The following is a 21,092-nucleotide window of genomic DNA, read 5'->3' as shown; positions in this document are numbered from 1 at the left end:
ATTATATAAATATTAAAACTGTACATGAAATAACTAGAAACAAAATTAAAAGCAGATGAAGAACTCGTAACGTGTAAAACAATCAGATAATGTTCTTAATCATAAAGGGTCCTTCTAAATCAGTAAAAAAGAAGATGATCACTCAAAATTGGCAAAGCACATGAACAAGCGGTTCACAGAAGGAACACACTCAAATGGCCAGTAGATAAGTGGAAACCCTGGGGCCTTCCTGGTGGAAGAGCACAGGAATGGAATGGTGATTACCTATGAGAAGCCAAATATCACTATTGGCAGATTTGCTATTAAGTTACGTAAAATGGTCGTTTATTATTTATTATCACTCCACTTGAACATGACAATGTGTGGCTTATCCTCAACTCTTCACCAGAAGGAACTTAAAACCTAGAGAGAAATCTGAGGCTGCCCCACGTTTTTCTCTCATACTTTTTGAATATGTCAAGAATCTTGGAGGAACCATTTTCACAATATACACATGTGTCAAAACATCACATTGTGCACATTGGTTTAGCAAAGCAACATGCTTCTCTGTGACTCTTCTGTTTTCCCAACTCGATCAAGGATGGCAGCCTACCAGGGCCCCTTGCTTCCTTTAGAATGGTCACGGAGGAAATGTGTTTCAGATACTCCAAAGTGATAAATCTTGAATACTATTAAATACATTGCCAGTCTAACTCAAACATGGTCTTTCTAAGTGGCAGAGAATGGCAGTATGTAGGACAGGTGAAGTGCAGCTTGGTGTAGGCCAAGAAGGGCCCTGCCTCCCTTGCCTCCTTCTTGACCCCGGGGCAGCCCCTCCCAGCTCTGCAGTGCCCTGTGACCTGTACCCCTGGAACACAATTGAGACACCATGACTTTGAGGAAAAGGCATCTTCTGATTTTAGGTAGTAGGTAACAGTGTTGAAGGACCCTTTATTATGTAAGGAAGAATATATAATTCCCTTTTGTTTATTTGCTTGAAATGTGCAAACCTAAACACTGTTGCTTAATATTAACAGTGTTCATTGTAAAAAAAGAAAAAGAAAAAAACCTTTTACAAGTATTTATACAGACTTCAGCGAGGAACACCTGATGCTTAACATCTTCTCGATATTTTTATGAGTCGTACAGGAACAATAATTATTTTTAAATATCCTCATGGTAGGTCTCTTTGATTCAGTTAAAAAAAAATAAAGCAAGCTCCATGAAATATGTGACTTTAAAAGCTCAGGTTGTGCCTCTGAGGTTGCAGCACCAGGCATTTTAGGATGCACTGGAGCTAAATAAAGAAGTGCAGTGAGAGGATATGAAATGATATGAAAGCTACTATAAATAGGGCTTTAAAGAAAAGCCATAGGGAGAAGGGGTGTAGGTCCTGTGCATGCAAACTGACTGTTAGACAATGAAAATCTGCATTCAACTCACAAAGGTCAGGAAAGACCATTTTGAACTTCAGTTTCTTTCTTTCACAAAGAAGATAACAGTGCAAAAAACTATAAACACGGCAAGGATGAAGGCCGGTGGGTGCAAGCAGGCGGTGGCAGGAGGGTGGGTTTAGGCTGGTGGGCACCTCACTGAGGCATATACCTTAGCAGGCTGTGCGGAGCAAGCCCTCTCAGGCCAGAGCATCATAAACCATGGGATCACTTCCTTTTTCACTCCCTGTGTTGTCAGGCCCCAGAATCTACTATAAAAACCATAGTTCTGCGACTCAGGAAGCTTAGCCTCCAAGCCTAATAAGCAGGTTCGGCACCTTAAAATTATTGCTGCACCAACGCCAGGACCACCGCCCACACCTGCGCCCGAGCCACCATCCGGGTTTTGCATGCATGCCCCAAAGAGCCTCCTTGGCTGTTAGAGGCTTGTTGGCATGCAATGAGTCCAAAGACAGAATTCTAGCTGCTGATTCCCTATTGCCAAAAAGTGGAAGGGAATGGGATTCTTTGGGAAAGTTACCCTGAGAACACCTGTGGGAAAGGGAATCAGAATCTCCACCCTCTTTAGAATGCTTCTCTCACAGAGCGTGTGGCTGAGCTGTGAGTGCAGTGTCTGTGAGGCTGAAAACGAAGGAATCTGATCCATCTACCGCAGTGGGTGTCGTGCTGGGACCACCTCGAGGGCCTCCAGTTTGCGTCCCTGCTGAAACGGCCAGATGCAGCATTTGGAAATGATGGACCACTGTCCAGAGAACCTAGACAGAAACCTGAGGTTGCCCCATTTCCTCCTCTCAGACTGAGAGAGCCTCGTTGAGTATGTTAAGAATCTTTGAGGAATCATTTCATAATGTGTGCGCCTGTCCAAACATTACATTGTACACTGTAAATGTATATAATTTCTATTGGTCAACCATACCTCAGTGAAGGTGGAGAAGGAAAAATAAAACACAACAAAAAGGAATTGAAGGGAAACAACAAAACAGCCCCGTTTGTCACTGAGGATCCCATTTACTTGGCTCACCCATCCGTTTAGTCAACCCTTCTGGACCAAAGCAAGGGTAGTAACTCATGAGAAACACTGAAAGGATCCAACAGTGTCAGAACAAAGTACAGGAGGTTTCCCTGAGCATATGGGGATCCCGATCAGTGTTTTCCAACAGGAGCATGGTGACATTTCGGGGCAACGGAAGTCTTCCTTGGGCAGGATGATTATAAGCCTTGTGAAATGTTTGGTACCTTTGACCTTCAGGCATAAATGCAAGTAGCGCCCTGAGATCATTGCAACAATTCAAAATGCTTAGACTCCTTTCCACATGCCCCTAGAGATAGGGGTGCTACCTGGGGCTGAAAATTTCCAAATACCTTGTCACATTAAGGAACAATATAGGGATTTCCCAACCTGGGCTAAAATTTGGGAGTTGGCCCATAACAGTTACTGAAGAGCTATGAGTTCAGATGGCAGCTGTGACACAATTGAGCATTAAATTTTTGCTTTATAGAGTGTATAAAACGTTTATTGTGTCCATTCTTCAGCTAAAGCTTTCAGTTCAGTTTGGTTTATTTTCATGCCTGTTCATTTCAGCTGCCTTGAATATATGGCCGGCATTAGGTTTATTGGAATTGCTGTCATCGGCATTTCTTTGTTGTAAACACCAAATGTGAAGCTGTGTTCTTTAGTCTTGTTGGGGTTTGAAACTTTGTCTTTGTGGTTTTGCTCCTCTGCATCCCAAAGGGTAAAACAGGGCAGTTCTTTTAAGTGTAAGCACTGGTCTTTTTGTGCATGTCTGATTTTGAGAGAGCTTTTGGAGGAAAATAAGGCTAAAAATCTATATTTGAGAAAAGGTATGTCCAGTCGAAGTACAGCCCGTTTCTTCATGCTTTGCCAAGCTGAAATAATTTCTTCGCTGCATAGGATTTCATGGGCAATAGACCACCAAGTTTACATAAGTAAAGCTTGGGAGACTCATACCAATGCAGCTCACTTCTACATTACAGGAGGACAGATGTCAGGGAAGTGTGTAGAGGAGTAAGAGCAGAGTTGGACAGGAAAGGAGTAGCAGCAAACACAGGGTCCAGCAGAAGCAAGGCTTACCTGAGTGTGGTTGGGGGGTACGTGACTGTCTCGCACGAGATGGGCGGCAATTTGAACATTTCACCTAAAATGGCATATGGTATGCTTGAGTGTGATGTTGTTGGGTTGCAGAATTACATGCTTATGATTTTGCAATAAAGGATTTTGTAATTAAAAAAAGGCATTATTCGTGCTGGACCCTGTATGTTGAAAGAAGCAAATTGATTCTTTAAGCAATCAAAACAAAAAGGTTTATTGTCTCCTGAGCCATGGTTGAGTGTCTTGAACACTTTATCAGGTTTTACGATGAGCAGAAATGTTGGCTAGCATCTTCTTTGAAGGTCACTGGTTTGTTTTCCTGTAAAACATACATTGTGTGCAGGGATGTTTCCATTGTATGAAATTTCAATGTAAAGTGTTTTGTAAGTAAGTGTAAGAACATTTCAGAATGTAAAACTGATACAAGTGATGAGAGAAGGGAGAGTCACAATCTCCATGCCCCTCCACCCTTGAAATTGGTTTTTGGGTCTAAAACACCACTCACCTCCCACCCCACCATCAGTTCTTCCAAAGTCCTAGGTAAGAGACCGTCATTTTTCCTGTTCATAAACTTGCATCAGGATAACAAACACTTAGGTGCTTGGTAAATACATAGACCACAAAGCCTGTCTCATTGAGCTGCAGATTTAGTTGGTCTGGTTTGGGGCCTGAATTTTGGTGATTTATATCTTCAGGCACATTTGGGAAGCACCTAATCATGCTCTTCAATGTTCTTTTGATAAAAATTGAGGTGGCTGGACAACACAAGAAGACTGTCCGATTTTGGAACAAGCTCATGAGTATGGGGACAGATGACCTTTTCAGTATATGACCTTTTAACATGTCCAAAGAAGCAAATTTTAACTTATAAAATATTTCTGCATTCTGAAATGTACTTACACTTACTTCCAAAATACTTAACACAACACACTTCATACAATGGAAACATCCCTGCACATAATGTATTTCAATGGAAAGCTTCTCGCCTCACCCCCAGCCCCCTGCCCCCAACCAAACTGCCAGGATGATCGACAACTGTCTTTCTTTTTAAAGGAAAGAAGTTTACTTTGTCAGTGTTGGAAAAAACTTGGAACTTAAATAGAAGATTAATATAGAAGTGGCATACATGAAGTGCAAGATTGGATTTCTAAAGCTGCTAACTTACAACCTCGCAGAATTATTTAAATACAATTAAGATGCTTTGGGGAGAAACGATAAATTACAATTTATGTTTTCACAACACTTTGAAATGCTCGTGTCTCAAGAGATAACAATGAAGTAGTGCAATAAAAGACCAAGTATAACTGTAAGTTGATTAAGAACAAGTTCATTTTAAGAAATTAATACTCCAGTCAAGATGGAGGTGTAGGTAGAAATACTTTGCCTCCTCATGCAACCACAGAGAGAATTACAACTGTATCCCAAAACAAATGGCAACTAGAACTGTCAGAAAATCAAGCGGTGTGTAAGTCCAACGACCAAGGATTTACAGAAGCCACGTTCTTCCAGATGGGTGCCTTTTCTAAGACAGGGAGTCAAAGAAGCTCTACCTAATACACAGAAACAAACACAGGGAGGCTGCCAAATTGAGGAGACCAAGAAATATGGCCCAAATGAAAGAACAGAATAAAACTCCAGAAAAAAATAAACAAAATGGAGATAACCAACCTAGCAGATGCAGAGTTCAAAACACTGGTGATCAGGATGCTCGAAGAATTCATTGAGTACAGCCACCCCCCCCAAAAAAAACCCCAGAAGAAATGAAGGTTACACTAAGTGAAATAAAGAAAAATCTACAGGGAACCAACAGTGGAGGGGATGAAGCCAAGAGTCAAACCAATGATTTGGAACACAAGGAAGGAAGAAGCACTCGATCAGAACAGCAGGAAGAAAAAAGAATTTAAAAAAATGAGGAGAGGCTTAGGAACCTCTGGGACAACTTTAAACCTACCAATATCTGAATCATAGGGGTGCCAGAAGGAGGAGAAGAAGAGCAAGAAATTAAAAACTTATTTGAAAAAATAATGAAAGAAAACTTCACATGGTTTTGCCCTTTCCAGAATGCCACATAAATATGTTAAGTAGCCTTTTGAGTCAGGCTTCTTGCACTTGGCATAATGGAGATTCATTCATGTTGTATCAGTAGTTTATTCCTTTTTAAGAGGGGAGAATCCCCCCAAAACGGAATTTATTTACTAAAAAGCATGTATTTATTCTTACATATTTAAACTTCAGTCACCTTCAAAGTACTGTCCATTTGATGCAATACAACTATTGAGACACTTTTTTTTCCCACTGCTCAGAGCAGTTTTTGTACTCGTTGATGCAAATAGCTTTTAGCGCTTCTCCTGCTCTTTGTTTCACCTGTTCCACATCAGCTAAACGTTTCCCTTTGAGGAGTCTTTTCATCTGGGGAAACAAAAACAAAAGTCACTTGTGGAGAGTTCGAGTGAATGGGGAGGGTGGGGCACGGGAGTCATGCTGGTTTGGGTCAAAAACTGCTGACCACTCAGCACGGTGTCAGCAGGCGAGCTCATAAATCACTCATCATGAAATCAGCAAATGTGTTGAGTCTTCAAAAAAAATTCACTGAAGCTGAACACAGCCTCTCACAACAACACCAGCTGGTACACTGTTACAGTTGGGTTCCTAGAACACCCATCGAGCGGCCTGTACTACAAGGGCCTGCCTGCGGGAGATAATTCCAGGGTTTTTTGGGGCCCCGCTTGTATTGTTGAGTAGTATTCCATGAGAGAGATATGCCACCATTTATTTATCCACTCAGCAGTTGAAGGGCCTTTCTGTTGTTTTCAATAAAGTAGCTGTAAACTTTTGTATCTCTTTTGTTATTAAGGCTCTATGATCAGAAAACTTTAAAAAGAGAAATAACATATTCAATAATATCATTTGACTTGTGATTTTGAAGAAATTGTGGTTTTTAAGAAAATAGTCTAAATTCTTTATCAGGAGATACTTGACTTGCTCCAGGAGACGATGCATTAAGTCCTACAGGGTGAGCCCTTTGGCATGGAGCAGTGGCAGAATCCGCCTCCACTGCGCTGGTCGGGTAGTTTCCAACAAAAGGCCGCATTCTTTAGCGATCCCTATTCTGAAAGGAAAATGTGTTGCTTGATGAAATGACAGAAACGTAGGATCATTTCACCTGAGACTAAATCAGGAAGGGGAAAAAATGCAGACAGAGATTTAGAAGGTGCCTGGACCTGCGCTGAGAAGGCTGTGGTTTCCGCCCTTTGCGTTGCCAGTCGCTCTAAGACGCCTGCAAGTCCTGCAAGTGCTCCAGCGTTGCTAGGCCAGGCGCTGATTCCCCCTCCCCCCGCCGCCCCCCCCCCCCGCCCCCCATGGCAGCTGGAAACAGCCGGTGTGATCCGGCATAGCCCATCTCCTTGCTGTTTGGGGCTCTGAACTCAGAACAGTTTTTGACAAAAGCACCTTGTGTTGGGAAGGCAATGTCTATTCTACGTGGCATATCACATTTGGGGCAAGAGACAAACTACTCAAATGTATTTGGAAATACAAAGGAAAGGTTTCTGTGTTGTGAGGTAACAACTCTTTCTTCTGTATCAAGTTAGAGATTCCATTTAGTACATTTTGAAGAGGTAAAGCTAACCATTACCACAAAAATCTTTTTATATAGGGCTAAAAAATTACTTTCTCCTTGGGACCATAGTATTCTACACCATAAAGAGGAATGTTTTCTTCCTCTAGCTGTTCCTTAAGCGACCACCGTCCTGGGTAGGATGTCTGTTTCGCTGAATTCAAAACCCATTGCAACTCTACTTCTGAGTTGCATGTGTAACGGAGAAGTCGCTTGTTAGTTACAGTCAGAGGAAACCCTGAAAACTGGTTCAAAGACAAAAATGTTCATGTATGTTTTAGGAAGTTCCTATATGTGATACGTTGTTGAGCTCTTTTAGAATCAGAAATGGGTGAAATACCCCTTTCCGCTGGAGAATATACTCTTTAAAAATTGATGCTAGAAGGAAAACGTGTACAACTGTGTTTAGACTTTGTGATCCATTTTGATTGTTCTGTTGACCTTCCATTCACTGGCTCATGAACGTAAGCCAGTAGACCATTGTGATGTTTTATTTATGGAGATACAGATCAGAGAGAATTAATGAACAAATAAAGAAATTACATCCTTCCTCATATGTCCAGTTTTCTCCATCTGCAGAACTAGGCACTCTCTCCAGGGTAGCTTCACTCAACGGCTAATTAGCCCTCAGCTCGTGTGTGCTGGCTCCTTAGTTCACTGGGATAAAGAAGTCTTCACTTCCTAGACCCCTAGACTGCCACTGCACCCTTCTCAGAAGGAAGGAACCTGGGATGCCCATTCAAGTCCCTGAAGGGCTTAAACATGCTAATTGTTCTCTTGGGCTGTAATTCTTCCATTCAAACCCTGGCCCTTGAGGCTGTTGACGCCCTGAATTCTGGCCCCTACCTTGATCCACATCACATCTCTCTCTGGCCTCATAAAGTCTGAGATGTCCCTCAACTTTACAAAAAAAATAAGTGACTTAATGGAGAAAGGAGTAACGTAGCTTTAACAAGTCTCAGAAATAGTTTCGGGGGGGTGCCAGGTGCAAAGGGTAAATATTTCATGCCAACTCTTTCATGGGCTAGATTTTAATATTCTACTCAGGGGAACCCTCCCCAAGCTAACATGGAGGATGGGGCTTAGTTGGAGCCCAGATGACTTGGGAAGAAAGCATAAAGCAAGTTATATTTCATGATTGTTCAAGAATCGCAGTGTTGGAGGGAAGCCACCGGGTGACCCTGCTCACCCATCTGTGGCTCTGGTTTCATGCTCTGCTGGAGGAGAGTCAAAAGGACTTTGTCATTTCTTGGCTCAATGCAGAATTTCTGAAAGAAGCCCAATGAACCTAATTTTCTATGTACTTTTTCCTTTGAAAGGGTACATTTTACAATCATAACGTGTTTTTCCATTTTGACCAGGGAGTCGGTAATTTATGTACAAAGTCCAATCTATCTTCTTACCCATTTACGTACAGCTGAGAAGCCATGAACGGCCGTAACACTTTAAGTGGTTTAAAAAAATCAAAAGCGGTGTAACATGTTAGGACATGTGAGAATCACATGATATTAAATTTCATTGTCCCTGAATAAAGTTTTATTAGAACACAGTCCTGCTCATTTGTTTATAGATTGTCTGAGGCTGCTTTTGTGCTGCAATGGCAGAGCTGAGTATTTGCAAGAGAGACTGTATGACTTACAAAGCCTAGAATATTTATTATTTGGTGCTTGACAGAAATATAAAGTTTGCCACCCCAGATCTAGAATAAGTAGCATTCCAGTATCGCAGCTGCATTAGCCCCCACTCTATTGCTGTCTCAGTGTTTATTTTGGTTAACCATGTATTGCAATGAGTAGCTTTGGTATGGTTATAAACACTCTTTTGGAGAATATGAAACAGGAAAAATATGCATGAATTTTAGCATAGGCATAGGGAAATTAACAACTCTTTCAATTGGCTTTTTATATAGCAAAATATCGTAGATAATTTTCTGCATTTGATACAACTCTCTGTTAGGTAAGATAATCTTAGAAAAGCTGTTGATTACAATAAAACTCTCATAACTTACTCTTCAGTTTTTACTCTGCCTGCTCACCTGATTTGCCAATTATTATTAGTTTATCCTCCTATTCCTCAAAGAATCATTGCTTCCTTGGAGAAAATGGAATGTAGATTAATTAGACTGAAATTGAAACGATAGCTCTCAACTCTGCATTTTGAGGAACATGGTTCATGGTTTAGGGAAGAATTTAGCAAACCACAGATCTCTCTAGATTTTTTTAGAAGCTCTGAAAATGGTATTTCCATCCAGAGGCATACAAGAAGCATATGTAGTCTCTGTCCCTCACGTTCTCTGCGCAAAGATCACCTCCTTTAAACATGGCTTTGTGTTCTCAGCCACCGTGGATGCTGTGCTACGTCATATTTACAGATGGTAAGTGTGACTATTTCACCCTCATTCAAAGGACGGAAACAGTTGTATAAAGATTCTCAAGTCTCAGACATTTGGAACCATTTACTCTCACAAGCTCTGGACTAGACTTTGAAGAACCGATGTAGAGGCTTCATGATCGGGTCCGTGATTTCGCTGACATGCCGTCATACCTGAAGCAGTTCCAAGATTGAACAATTGGGAAATGTTTAGGTAAACTGCAGCTCAGTGGCATGGTGGGATACAAACATCACTCAAAATGGAATGAGGACCATGCTAATAAGCAGAAATAAGTTGTGCATCGTGACTCCAATGATGCACAACCACGAGGAGCCGAGAGAGTTCCTAGAGAGCAGCGCTCCCTCAAGTGTGGTCTCCAGCCCCAGGCAGGCCCGTGAACTTGGTGACGGCCGTGTGCAGTAAGAAGAGTGCGGAAATCGAGCGTGACTGTTCAGAAACTTTTATAACAACACAGTAATTTACTGTTGAATGTTACAATATAAAGAACAAAATTGAGCTTGCAATTTTTTTGTCTTTTTAATTTTATTTTTATTTAGTAATTTGATTTCATTTAGGAACTTACTTTTATTTTATCTCACAAAGTATATATGGAATGCAGTAGGAAAAAAGAAACTTCCTCCCAGTGTGAGAAACACTTTATATATTGAAACAAAGGTTGCTGTTAACATTAAGTACGTAGCACCTTTTCCAAAGGAGATGTCATTTTGTGGACATTGCAATGTTATTTTCACAAAGAGGCGATTATGGTACCCGGTCAGTTATTTGTTATCAAATTACTATACTTGGCCAGAATGAGAGAGTGGTTGCATTTATTTTTTTCCTTGGGTTTAAGCAACTTTCGAATATCAAATGCTATTTCATGCTGCAGGGATGTGACAACAGAATTCTGTTTAAATGACTAAATCATGGCTGGGACATTATTTGAAGGGGCAGAAACAGCAATCCTACAGAACACGTGTCAATTAAGTTCCTGTGCAACCAGAAAGAAATGTCCGGACCTCCCTCCACTTAAAGATTCAGGGACCCGTGCATTGAGGCATGAGAAAAGAACCTGATTTACAATTTGAAGGAAAACCAGCAGTAAAGTAATTGAGGGCCGGAAAGCAATCTCACTCCTGCCAAATTGCTTTCCTCCATGCATGCTGCATTTAGGGATGCTCTTTGGATATTTACATATGGTGTGTGCATATTTTCTTTCCCCTGCGAGGATTGCGTCCTGTTGGATTAGGGCTGTTTCTCTGCTGTGATCAGCAAAAGAGAATATCCAAGTTACCCAACACTGGATTGTGCCTGGAGCTTTATAACTAGGAAATGGTTGATATATTTTTTAGTGCAAAGATGATAAACTGGCTGTTAATGAGAGTAGTCTTGATCCCTAAATTGCAAAAACATGAGTTCTGTTCAAATAAGCTTTAATTTGAGTTCACGGGGATCAGACGTGTGAAGGCAGATTGCAAATTGTAAGGGGTTGATAAAATATTTGATAACAACAAGCACTACTACTACTACTACTACAATATAATTAGAGATTTAATGATTATCAGCCTTGGTGTTGCTCATGGCTGTCTTTCCCCATGAAATATTCATAGACAAAGAAGGCCTTCCCCTCTTGCCCAGGAGTAATTACCTCTAGAAATTAATTTTATATTCCTAAAATATCTGTGGTGTTGTCAAACCCTCACTTAATTGGTTCTCTGAGTCACAAAGATATTGAGTCATTTATTTATAATTTTTGAACATTAGCGACAAAATTTGGCCGAGAAGTTTTGTTCTTATGCCATTGTTTTGCCCATGAAAGAACACTTGTGCCTTACACGGCAGCAAGAATTTAAAGGTCAAATATATCTCTGTATTGAAATATTGGGGGGCCCTCTTATTTTGACCTTTCTTGCCCACATCAGAAGATATTTTTGGTTTGCTTACAGGAAATGCAATCAAACAGATTTATTTTGAAGATTGCCTCGTGGAAGCCTCTGACATGTTGATGAGCTGGAATCAAAATTCTAATGCTCTCCAAAGATAAGGCATGAAAATATCATTTGGGGGAAGAATAGAGGTATTGAAAAGCAAACAGAAATAGACAATGCAAATTAGACCTGAGCCAAGAACATGCCTGTTTTAAATTTAAAATCGGCTGTAAGCCAGAGCCAGTTTTACCCTGAGTATCTAGAAGAGGAGAGAGAAGAAAAAGAAGGGAATTTTTATTCCCAAAAAGCAATCCACAGAACCCAAATATGTAAACTCTAAAATGGACAGTCTGGAGTTTTCCTGGCCAGATACTGGTCCCTGGTGAACCGGATCTTCCTAGTATTGATCAGCACGGGCAGCATTGTGTTTTTCTTCCCTACCTGCAGTTCACGTCAAGAGGACTCTTGTTCTTTAAATCCAAAGAAAGGTGCTCTAGTTATTAGCCTAAGTCACACCACAGTGCTGCACTGCTCTCTGACCAAAAATGAGGATTTTGAGAGCCGCGAATAACAAATGTTGGGTTAGAAGTTTAAATCACATGTGGTTGGGACATGTATATGAACATACATGCACATACACAAACATATGTGCACGCACACACACCCCTTCACATCCACACCAGAAACCCTCCTACCTAAGGCGGTAAGGACTGGCCAGTTCAAGCAGGTAGTCCTAGAAAAGCATGGGGTACATACATCACTTAGACATTTTAACTTAAAACACCTCCGCGTGCCTTTATTCCCCCACCTTCTAGTGGACAGGGTTTTCTCCGCTCCCCTATTGATGAAGATTTCCAAACGCTTTCCAAAAGCAAGTGAGGCTTTTCTTGAGTAGAGGTCTGATGATTAGTGGTTCTCCACTGTTCTTGCGGAAAATGCACTTCAGAAATCACCTGTCATGTCCAATGCAGGTCTCTCTAAGTGGCGTGATGGCATAGACACCTGTGGAGCCATCTGTGCCCAGAAGCCGCCTGGACTCTGAAGATTTTGTTTTAAAGCGTTACAGCCCCCCTTTATCTAGCCTTTCCAACGGATTCAACTTAGTCTTTGTGGGAGGCACTCTCTTTTTGCAATAACCTTTCATTTGCTTACATATAATTTCACTAGATTTTATAATCCTCATAACAAGGGATAATTGCATAAAGCACTTGGGAAGAAAACCCAATGGATGTTTGGAGCATTCAAAATCAAGTGTTTCTAACAGATATGTAGAGAGTTACCTACCAGCTTCCCGCTGTTGGCATCCGCTGGACACTTGTCACTAAATTCTGCAAAAAGACTGGAGACGGTGTTTGTTTAATCCTGGTTTTCTAATCTAGAAAGCTCAGAATAAAACTTGTGACACATTTCCAGATAGTTATAGAACACGACGGTTCACATTTTTTCCCGTAACTTGACCTCTGACTTCATCGTTCTCTACAATTATTTTCTTTTACGCTCATATAACATTTTCTCTTCATGTTCCATTAAACTAAAAGAGCTCCAATATTTTGCTAGGATGGCAACATGATTGTGCTTCATAGGTGTGTGTTTTTGCTGTTGTGGGCATAGTGCAGTCCATGTTTTGCAAGATTTATGTTCTAAAATTAGCACATGAGGAATAATGTGCTTAGTTAAAATTATCCTTGCACATCCCTTGAGAAGGCCGCGTGGCTAAGACCAACCCATCACATCTCCAGAGGTCTAGAACCCTATTTTTCCATCGGCTTTGGAATAGATGAAGATGACGTTGCGTGTCAAGTAAAATAGTTTGGCATTTCTTCTGACAAAACATAGGTATGTTTAAAACTAGAGAGGTGTGGGCTGGTCACACTTGGAGAGGGGCTCGGGGGAAGTGACATTTATGCCTGCCACCTAAGCAATTGTAAAGCACGCTGTGCCTGGTATCATTTATATATGCCTTCCTCCCCTCTGGATTACCTAAGTCTCATCTTTCCGAGCAAATGGAAACAAACTCATGATGTTTCCTTTCCACATATTCAGCAGGACATGCTCAGAATTTTTTAGAATTAAAATAAAATGAAAATGGAAAACCGTTGCTTGCATTTCCAAGCCAGTAAGAGCTAGCTCGCTCTTAATTTTTTTAAGTTGGTGTTTCAAAAATTCACTTCACTATTTTACATGTTTATAAGCTCATTCTTGGGTGGTCACACCGCTGATTTGAAAATGGACTCATTTTTTCCTGTGGTTCTTAAAGTGGGCTAATTTCTTCAAATACGAGACTTTTCAAGAAATTGGTGCATATGGATTCTCAGGGCCCATTCTTCTCATGTTAGCTGGAAATCTTTAAAATTTGGGCTTCCTAATCTTATTAGTAACTTTACACCTCTTAAGAACAGACAAGAGTGTTTATATTTCACATATGTCCTATTAATAAACTAATAAACAGTCTTCAAAATAGACCTGCACATAATACATTTATTAGTGTTTATCTTGGTCATCTATCAATACAAGGCTGTTATTTTGTGGTCTTTACCCCTACCTATGACTTTTTTTCTCAAGATGCCTGAACTGGAGTGTTTTTTTTTTTTTTAGTTGAGACATTTGACACCTCTGAGACTGTGGGCCCTGAGGACACCTGGTTTGTTTTCCATGAGGCAGCATTGCAGAATGGCTTAGGTTGCAGAGTGGGGGTTTCAGGGAGACCGCCTGGTTTTAAATCTTGACTCTCCCATTTACTGAACATGGGACCTCAGGCTATTTATGTAATCTGTGCACCTAAACTTCCTCATCTGTAAGTGTGAATATCAGTAGTAGTGTCTCCTCATGGGGTTATTGTGAAGAGTAAATGAATTCCTATATTAAAAGCACTTGCATCAGTCCTCACACGTTGTAAGTTCTCAATAGACTTTTTATTAATGTCGACCTAGTCATGTCCACGAGAGTGGGATCCACACCAGCGGGTGCCCAGCAAATGTCAAATGACTGGGTACAATGAGTTGTGATGCCTTGGTGTTCCGATCTTTCACCTCTGCCCATCCTCTCCACCCATGCAGGTGGCCCCAGCCATTAAGGAGAGGATGATGAAGAAGGGAAGCCTGATGCTGGGCTATCAGCCCCACCGGGGGAAGGTCAACTTCTTCCGCCAGGTTGTGATCAGCCCTCAAGTGAGCCGGGAAGACATGGACTTTCTCCTGGATGAGATAGACCTGCTGGGTCGAGACATGTAGCTATGGCTTTTGGTCCCCCAGAGGTATGGGTTCTGTCCTAGAGACGGTTACAGATCCAGTCTGGGGCACGTAGGGGATTTCAGCCCTTCTGGTGAGACATAGGAAACACACCCCATCCAGGCCCAGCAAAACCAAAATGCTAAGTGAATAGTGTTAAGGACTGTAGCTGCCTGGGCATTACAACTGCTCTAGAAGAGGAAGTGAAAAATGCATCTCTCAAGGGTTGTCCCTGGGACAAAGAATGGAAGAGATTAGGAAGTACCAGGTGATGCCTGGAATCCAAGCTTTCATTGCTCTCTAAAGACTGTATAAATTAATCATTTAAAGCAGCGTTTCTCCAAGTGAGGTCCCTAGACTAGCAAGCAGCATGAGCATCACCTGAGAACTTGTCAAACATGCAGATCCTTACCCCGCCCCATACCTCCTGAATCGGAAACTCAGGCGGTAGGACCCAGTCTTCTTCCTGTGTTTTAAGGAACCTTCCAGGTGCTCCTGAGGCAAGGTGAGATCTGAGAACTAGTGGTTTAGTGAAACTTTATAATGACTGAGTAGTCACTCTGATGTTTTGCCAGCAAAGGCTTATCTCATATTTCAGTGGTCCCTGAGCCAGTCTTTGAAAATATATGTAGCTGTGGCATCGGTAGCGAAAATGTTTAGGTGCATCAGAAGTATTTCCCTGGCACTGAGGGGAAGTGAATTCTGCTCCCACCTATGTTGCCGCCATCTTCCAAATCCGTATTTCAATTTTCGCGAGGCAGATCCAATTCTGTCAGCTTCCACCAGAGGGCCAGAGTAGGTGCATCAGAAGTATATCCAAGCTATTGTTCAAAAGAGAAACCACACAAGATGCTTACTTTATAAAGATGTATCTTTTATGCGGGCTGAATGTTTACTCTCAAAAGTTGTAATTAGCCATTATCTATTCTAAATTACTTAAGAGATAAAAATAAAAGACAAACACTTTGTGGCATGGTCCTTTGAATCAAAGCAATAGTCCTAATTCACTTCGGAAGATCACTGTGTCATTTGCTTGGCATAGATATTAGGCATATACGTCTCTCACTTATGTACCTCTTTCAGCTTCAGGGGCCCATTTCTTAGCTTGCTCTCTGCTTGTTGGAAATAATCAGAACGAAGTCCACGGTGATACAACATTCCCTTTCTTAAGCTTTGAAATATCGGTGTAGACCATTAAGTGAGTCATACTGATCAGAGAATCTGGGAATCGGAGGCCTTTCAAACAGCTCCTCCATTTCCCCTGGGAATAGGTGACAGTAGTTCTGTCTCTTGTCCTGCTCCTGGATTTCTAGGGGAAGCTTATTTGACTAAGAAACAAACACAATTCAGAGGTGTGGTTGCAGAGTTCAACTAGGTAAAATTATGAATCTACTTAGAACTCTGACTAAGAAGGCAAATGGGTGAAGTGTTCAAATATTAGACTTAGCACATTCATTATCCTTTTCATAATCCATCGTTGGCTTGTGCTGTTTAAATTTTGTAGAGTAAAAATCAGGTAATGTACTCTTTGCTTTTATTCCGTATTTTCATTTTGGGGTATGTGGTTTCTTAATATCTCCACTGGTGAAAGAATTACTTCAATTTCTGGTGACAGGTGTTTGTGTATGTGTTTTTGCATTTCTCATTGCCTTTTGTTTAAATATCTTTATAAAATGTTCCTGAAAGTAATGTTTGGATTAATTTGGGTTTCATGAAATAAAAAGCAACATTAGCACATACTTAGTATTGTTTTCTTTCTTGTCATTTCCTCTTTGCTAAACTGCATCAATACAATTTAGAAGTGATTTGGGCTCGGTTGGCATTTTAGCCATTTAGAGAGTAGTAGGTTGAAAGCTGCTTTTGAGTTAACACCTTGGATTCAGTGGAAACAGCAGTTGTAGCAAAGTGTGGATTTGCCTGTTGTTTCGTCTTTCCCCTACTAGGCAAGCCGTGGAAACTCAATAGCCACAGCTCAGCTTCAGCTGTGCCTTGTTTGAGAGAGAAAAGTCCTTGATCAATCAAAAAACAGCTGCTACCAGGTAGTCTGAAAATTCCATTGTTCTTAAAATGTCAAGATATACAACACAATTAGGTATTGACTGAATGGGCAAGAATAGCTTTTTGATAAAAGGTTAATTATAATTCGTCCACTCATTAAACACATGGGTAGCTGTGCTCCTGTGTTCCGGGCCATTATCTCGGTGCTGCGGACAGGCAGTGAATGAAGCAGAAAAAGTTCCTGTTTTTTTCTGGAGCGCTCAGTCCAGTGGGGGCAGACAATCAGCAAACAAATGTGTAACAAGTCAGGTGGTAATAAGTGTTTTGAAGAAAAATTAAAGAGAGTAAGGAGATAGAGTATGAGAGAGTGGGTGAGCTATTGGAGAAACGTGGGTTGGGCAGGTCTCTCCATAAGGTACCATGTGAATGGAGACGACGAAAGTGAGGGAGAGAATCCCGTGGGTGTCTGGGGGAAGGGTGTTCCAGGTGGAGGGTGGGGTAAGCTAGACCAGAGGAGCTGCTGTGGTGATACTTCGAGGACCAACAGGAGGTAAGCGTGGCTCCAGCAGAGGGAACCTGGGGTGAGTGGGAACCAAAGAAATACCTGGTGGGCCTTGTAGGTGGGGACTTAGAGTTAGATGGCAACACTTAGGGAATCTGAAGAAGGTATTGGGTGATTCAACTTATGCTTTGTTATTTTTATTATTATTTTTATTGAGTTTATCAGGATGACATTAGTTGAAAAAAAAGTACAGGTTTAAGAGATACAATTTACTAAACGTACAGCTCATCATCTACACATCACATTGTGTGTCCAATGCCCCAAGCACAGTCTCTGAATGTCCCCATTTCCCCCCTTTGCCCACCTGCACCCCGCCCCCCTTTCCCTCTGGCCATCACCACACTGTTGTCTGTGTCTGTGGGTTATGTAAGTATGTTTTTTGGTTAATCCCTTCACCTTCTTTCATCTAGCCCTTCAACCCCCTCCCCTCCCCTCTGCCAGTGGTTCAGAAATTAATCTAGGTCGATAAAGTTTCATTCCCCTTTAACTGTTTGGAATCCAGTTTTTCTGGTTTAAGTCTGTCCAGTTCAAGCTGAGCAGGGCCAGTTTCGCCCCATCCGGAAATGGACGGATGCAACTCGAAAGGTCTTATTCCCATTAGCTCAATTAGAGTCGATTTTGAATGTGAAAAAATCAGATTAAATTTAACCTCTTCAGGACCAGTTTGATTCTTCTTCATTTCAATTGGTCTGAACTCATCTAATATAATTTAAACTGGCATGCTTACAGTCTGAAGCAATTTTATGTCTGTCTGCTCTGATCACATCCCATTTGAGCTACCTTGATCTTGTGGAAATTCATTTCAACCATTTAGAACTGGTTTGATTTGTTCTATACAGTTTAACTCAAGGAAAATTGGATGAAACTTGCTTAATACAATGGGATACATAAAAAAGGCTCCTTTTTCAGGAAGCTCCTGCCTTTAGGGAATTCAGTCTAATAGAAGCAATACAGTAAAGGGGACTCTTGACCAACTCTTCAAAGAAAACTCAAACATCACAAAAGGAACCCCAGGTTAAATCAGAGTCACCAGTGAAGAAGAATGAGACCTCTCAGTCCAGTTTTTCACTTCCTCCTGAACTGCATGCGAATGAGCAAATGAGGCATTGGGTACCTATACCCTTAACATAAAGGGCCCTGGAGGAAAAGAGGAGAATGTGAGTACAGTGACCAAAAGTAGAAAAAGACTACAGATTTCCTGTTTATTTAATCCTGTAGTCTTGAGGCTGTAACAATTCTCACGGCCACTTCCCACAAGTTTGAGGATCCTTTCATGCAGAAAACCAAGGATGAATGTAACAATAGCTAACATTTACTGAGTCCATACTTCACGCCAAGTTCTAGGCCAGCTAGTATGACGTTGACATGGTTTTAGTCAGAGAACTTCATCAGGTGGGGGTTGTTATTATACTCATTTTACAACTGAGGAACCTGAGGCTCAGACAGTTTAGTTTAGTAAGAAAATTCTCCAAGACTGTCAAACTACTGAGGGGTGAATCCAAAAGTCAAATCTAAATCTACCTCACCCTGGAGCCTAAGCTCTACACTTCTTCACTTTTCTGTAACTATATGGAGAGGAAAGAGTCAACTTGGACTAATCCTAACAATCTGAATATGTCTGGCATCCCACAGTTACTTAGCAAAGAAAAGCATCAAGAACTAGCTTGGCCACGGAGGACAATAATTACATTATACTGTAATACCCCCTTTTTCAAACCAGAATATAGGAATTTTCTCGTTGGCTTTTTGTTATTGAAGGTGGAGGGCAGCAGTGTAAAGAGCCTTTGGGCTGAAATATTCAGAAATACTAAGAAATTTTAACAGGGACCACAGTGAAGGAGAGAATATTTTCTGACTACTCAACCATTGCTTTCTTTCTCAGACCTTTCTGAGTTGCACAGCCGTATTTGCAAATGCTTACTTGACAGCCCCACTTGGGTTTCTCAAAGACGCCTTAAACACAGCCTGTCCAGAACGAACTCATGATTTCATACTGCAAACCCCACGTCCCATTTCAAACCCGTTCCTTATCCATGTTTCCATCTCAGTGAATGATGTCATTTTCTATCTAGTTCAACAATGCACAGTTCATAATTTATGCTTGACATCTCTATTACCTTCTCTCCCCCACCGTCCAAATTATTAGTAGGCCTTGTTGGATTAACCTCTAAAATGTAGCTCCAGTCCATCCACTCAGCCCATCTTCACTGTCATGTCCAAATTCTAAGCTGCTATCACCTCTTCCTCTGGTCTATATCCTTACTGCATCCATGCACTGATGTGATTCTGGGCTTTGTCTACTCCGCTCACCAGACAGCAACCAGATTAAAACACAAAGCTGATCCAATCTCTCACTTCCTCAAAAACTTTCAAGGACTTTCTCTTTGCTCTCAGGATTGACAACTGCCAGCTTTGCAAAAGGCCCTCAGAAAACCTATTGGTCAAGCGAAGCTAAGTACGTGGGCCCTGCTGAGCACGGGGGAGCGTTGCCCTGAAAGAATCTTCGTGCTGTCTCACAGTGGGAACTTGGAGCAGGGCACTTGCAGGCTCAGGTCTGGACTCAAGGGGCCCACAGTAGGTCTTTTGAGGCAAACTGACTGGGGCACAGTTCAACATGTAATAGTGGAGGATTGGAGGGTGCAGGAAGGTGAGCATCTTGACACAGACCCTGATTAGTAAGTTGTGTGATAAGTGAGCTGTGTCTGCAGGTGAGCACTCTTTTATCCTGATAGGAGAGATGAGCCAAGCGTTTGGATAAATTGGTTGGCAGAAACTTGCTAAAGCAAACAGTAAAGTTGTTCAATGATTTACAGTGTTAACTTTGTGAACGAGAATCTCCTGAAACAAACAGTTAAATCATGTTGATGTACGTGATCTCAGGCCTGATAGGTAAGCTATCCAGAGGCAAGCAATTTCAATTGTCAGGATAAAGATCAAATTCTGCAAGTGGCTGCCAAGGCCCAGCCTCCTTACATCCCCTACAGAGTGTAGGATTATGTCCCATTGTCTCCCTCCTGCTGAGGGTCAGAAAAATGAATCTTATTTCAGATCTCACCCCTCCTCTTTACCCCACACATGAAAACCTTTGGATGTAGTTCTCCCTCTTTCTAGAATGCTATTTCCCCCTTCACCAAGCCAAACACCTGCTTACTGTTTATATTTCAGCCGGATTCTCAATTCCTCAGAGATGGGGTCTCTGCCTGCCCTGCACCTATCCCAGAGGGGCCCTGCACTACTGTAAGCTCGCTATAGTTTTCTTAAAATATACGTATTTCTCTTCGACATTATATATCTCTGTGAATTTTTAAAATTAAGATACAATATCCATTGGTGACTTAGCACATAATCATCACTCAATAAATAATTGTGAAAATAAGGAAGGTTGGCAGGGAAGTACATTAATTTGTTCTTGGAGATAACTTCTTTATTTAGGAAAACACTTGGATACATAAAGGTAAAACAACCAGCCCATGTCTTAGGGAAAACTCTAAATAACCTTTAATTTTAAGACATATGCTACAAAATGTGGTATTAAATGTTTGGGTTGGTAAATATGCCCCTGAAGAAAAAGAGGAGTGTTTCTCCTTAAAAATGAATCTAGACTTGACTTGTTACAGGAAAAAAAAAATTCTTCTTTGGAGAAGTTTGACTTTGATCTCTAAATATTTGCTTATAAGAATGTAAGACTCGAGCCATAACCACATTAAGTCATCACAAGTCGTAGGTTGGTTAACATTTCACTAACATTACCTAGAGTGGAGTCATATTCAAAATATTCTGCAGTTCTGGCTGATAGCTGATAACAATGTACGGCACATTGAGTTCAGACTATGACTCATGTGGATGG

General features: G+C 41.3%; 1 protein-coding gene and 1 long non-coding RNA gene across 5 annotated transcripts in view; both read left to right on the top strand.

The window, feature by feature from the left end:
* Nucleotides 1-15,658, top strand: part of GADL1 (glutamate decarboxylase like 1) — a 158,817-nt gene extending 143,159 nt beyond the window's left edge. For both annotated transcript variants that reach the window (XM_053930341.2, XM_071222111.1), the window contains exons 15-16: nucleotides 14,515-15,345; nucleotides 15,485-15,658. In XM_053930341.2, the coding sequence (XP_053786316.1) occupies nucleotides 14,515-14,688 (174 nt within the window). In that variant the 3' untranslated portion in view covers nucleotides 14,689-15,345; nucleotides 15,485-15,658. The remainder of the gene's footprint in view (nucleotides 1-14,514; nucleotides 15,346-15,484) is intronic.
* A 4,716-nt stretch (nucleotides 15,659-20,374) lies between these two features.
* The window catches only part of LOC128781481 (uncharacterized), a 79,503-nt gene continuing 78,785 nt past the window's right edge, over nucleotides 20,375-21,092 (top strand). For all 3 annotated transcript variants that reach the window (XR_008427456.2, XR_008427458.2, XR_008427457.2), the window contains exon 1: nucleotides 20,375-20,482. This is a non-coding gene — a long non-coding RNA (uncharacterized lncRNA). The remainder of the gene's footprint in view (nucleotides 20,483-21,092) is intronic.

Source organism: Desmodus rotundus, chromosome 8 (assembly GCF_022682495.2).
Source record: "Desmodus rotundus isolate HL8 chromosome 8, HLdesRot8A.1, whole genome shotgun sequence".
Lineage (NCBI taxonomy): Eukaryota > Metazoa > Chordata > Mammalia > Chiroptera > Phyllostomidae > Desmodus > Desmodus rotundus.
Note: the sequence above shows the minus strand (reverse complement) of the source record. Positions and strands in the feature narration are given on the sequence as shown.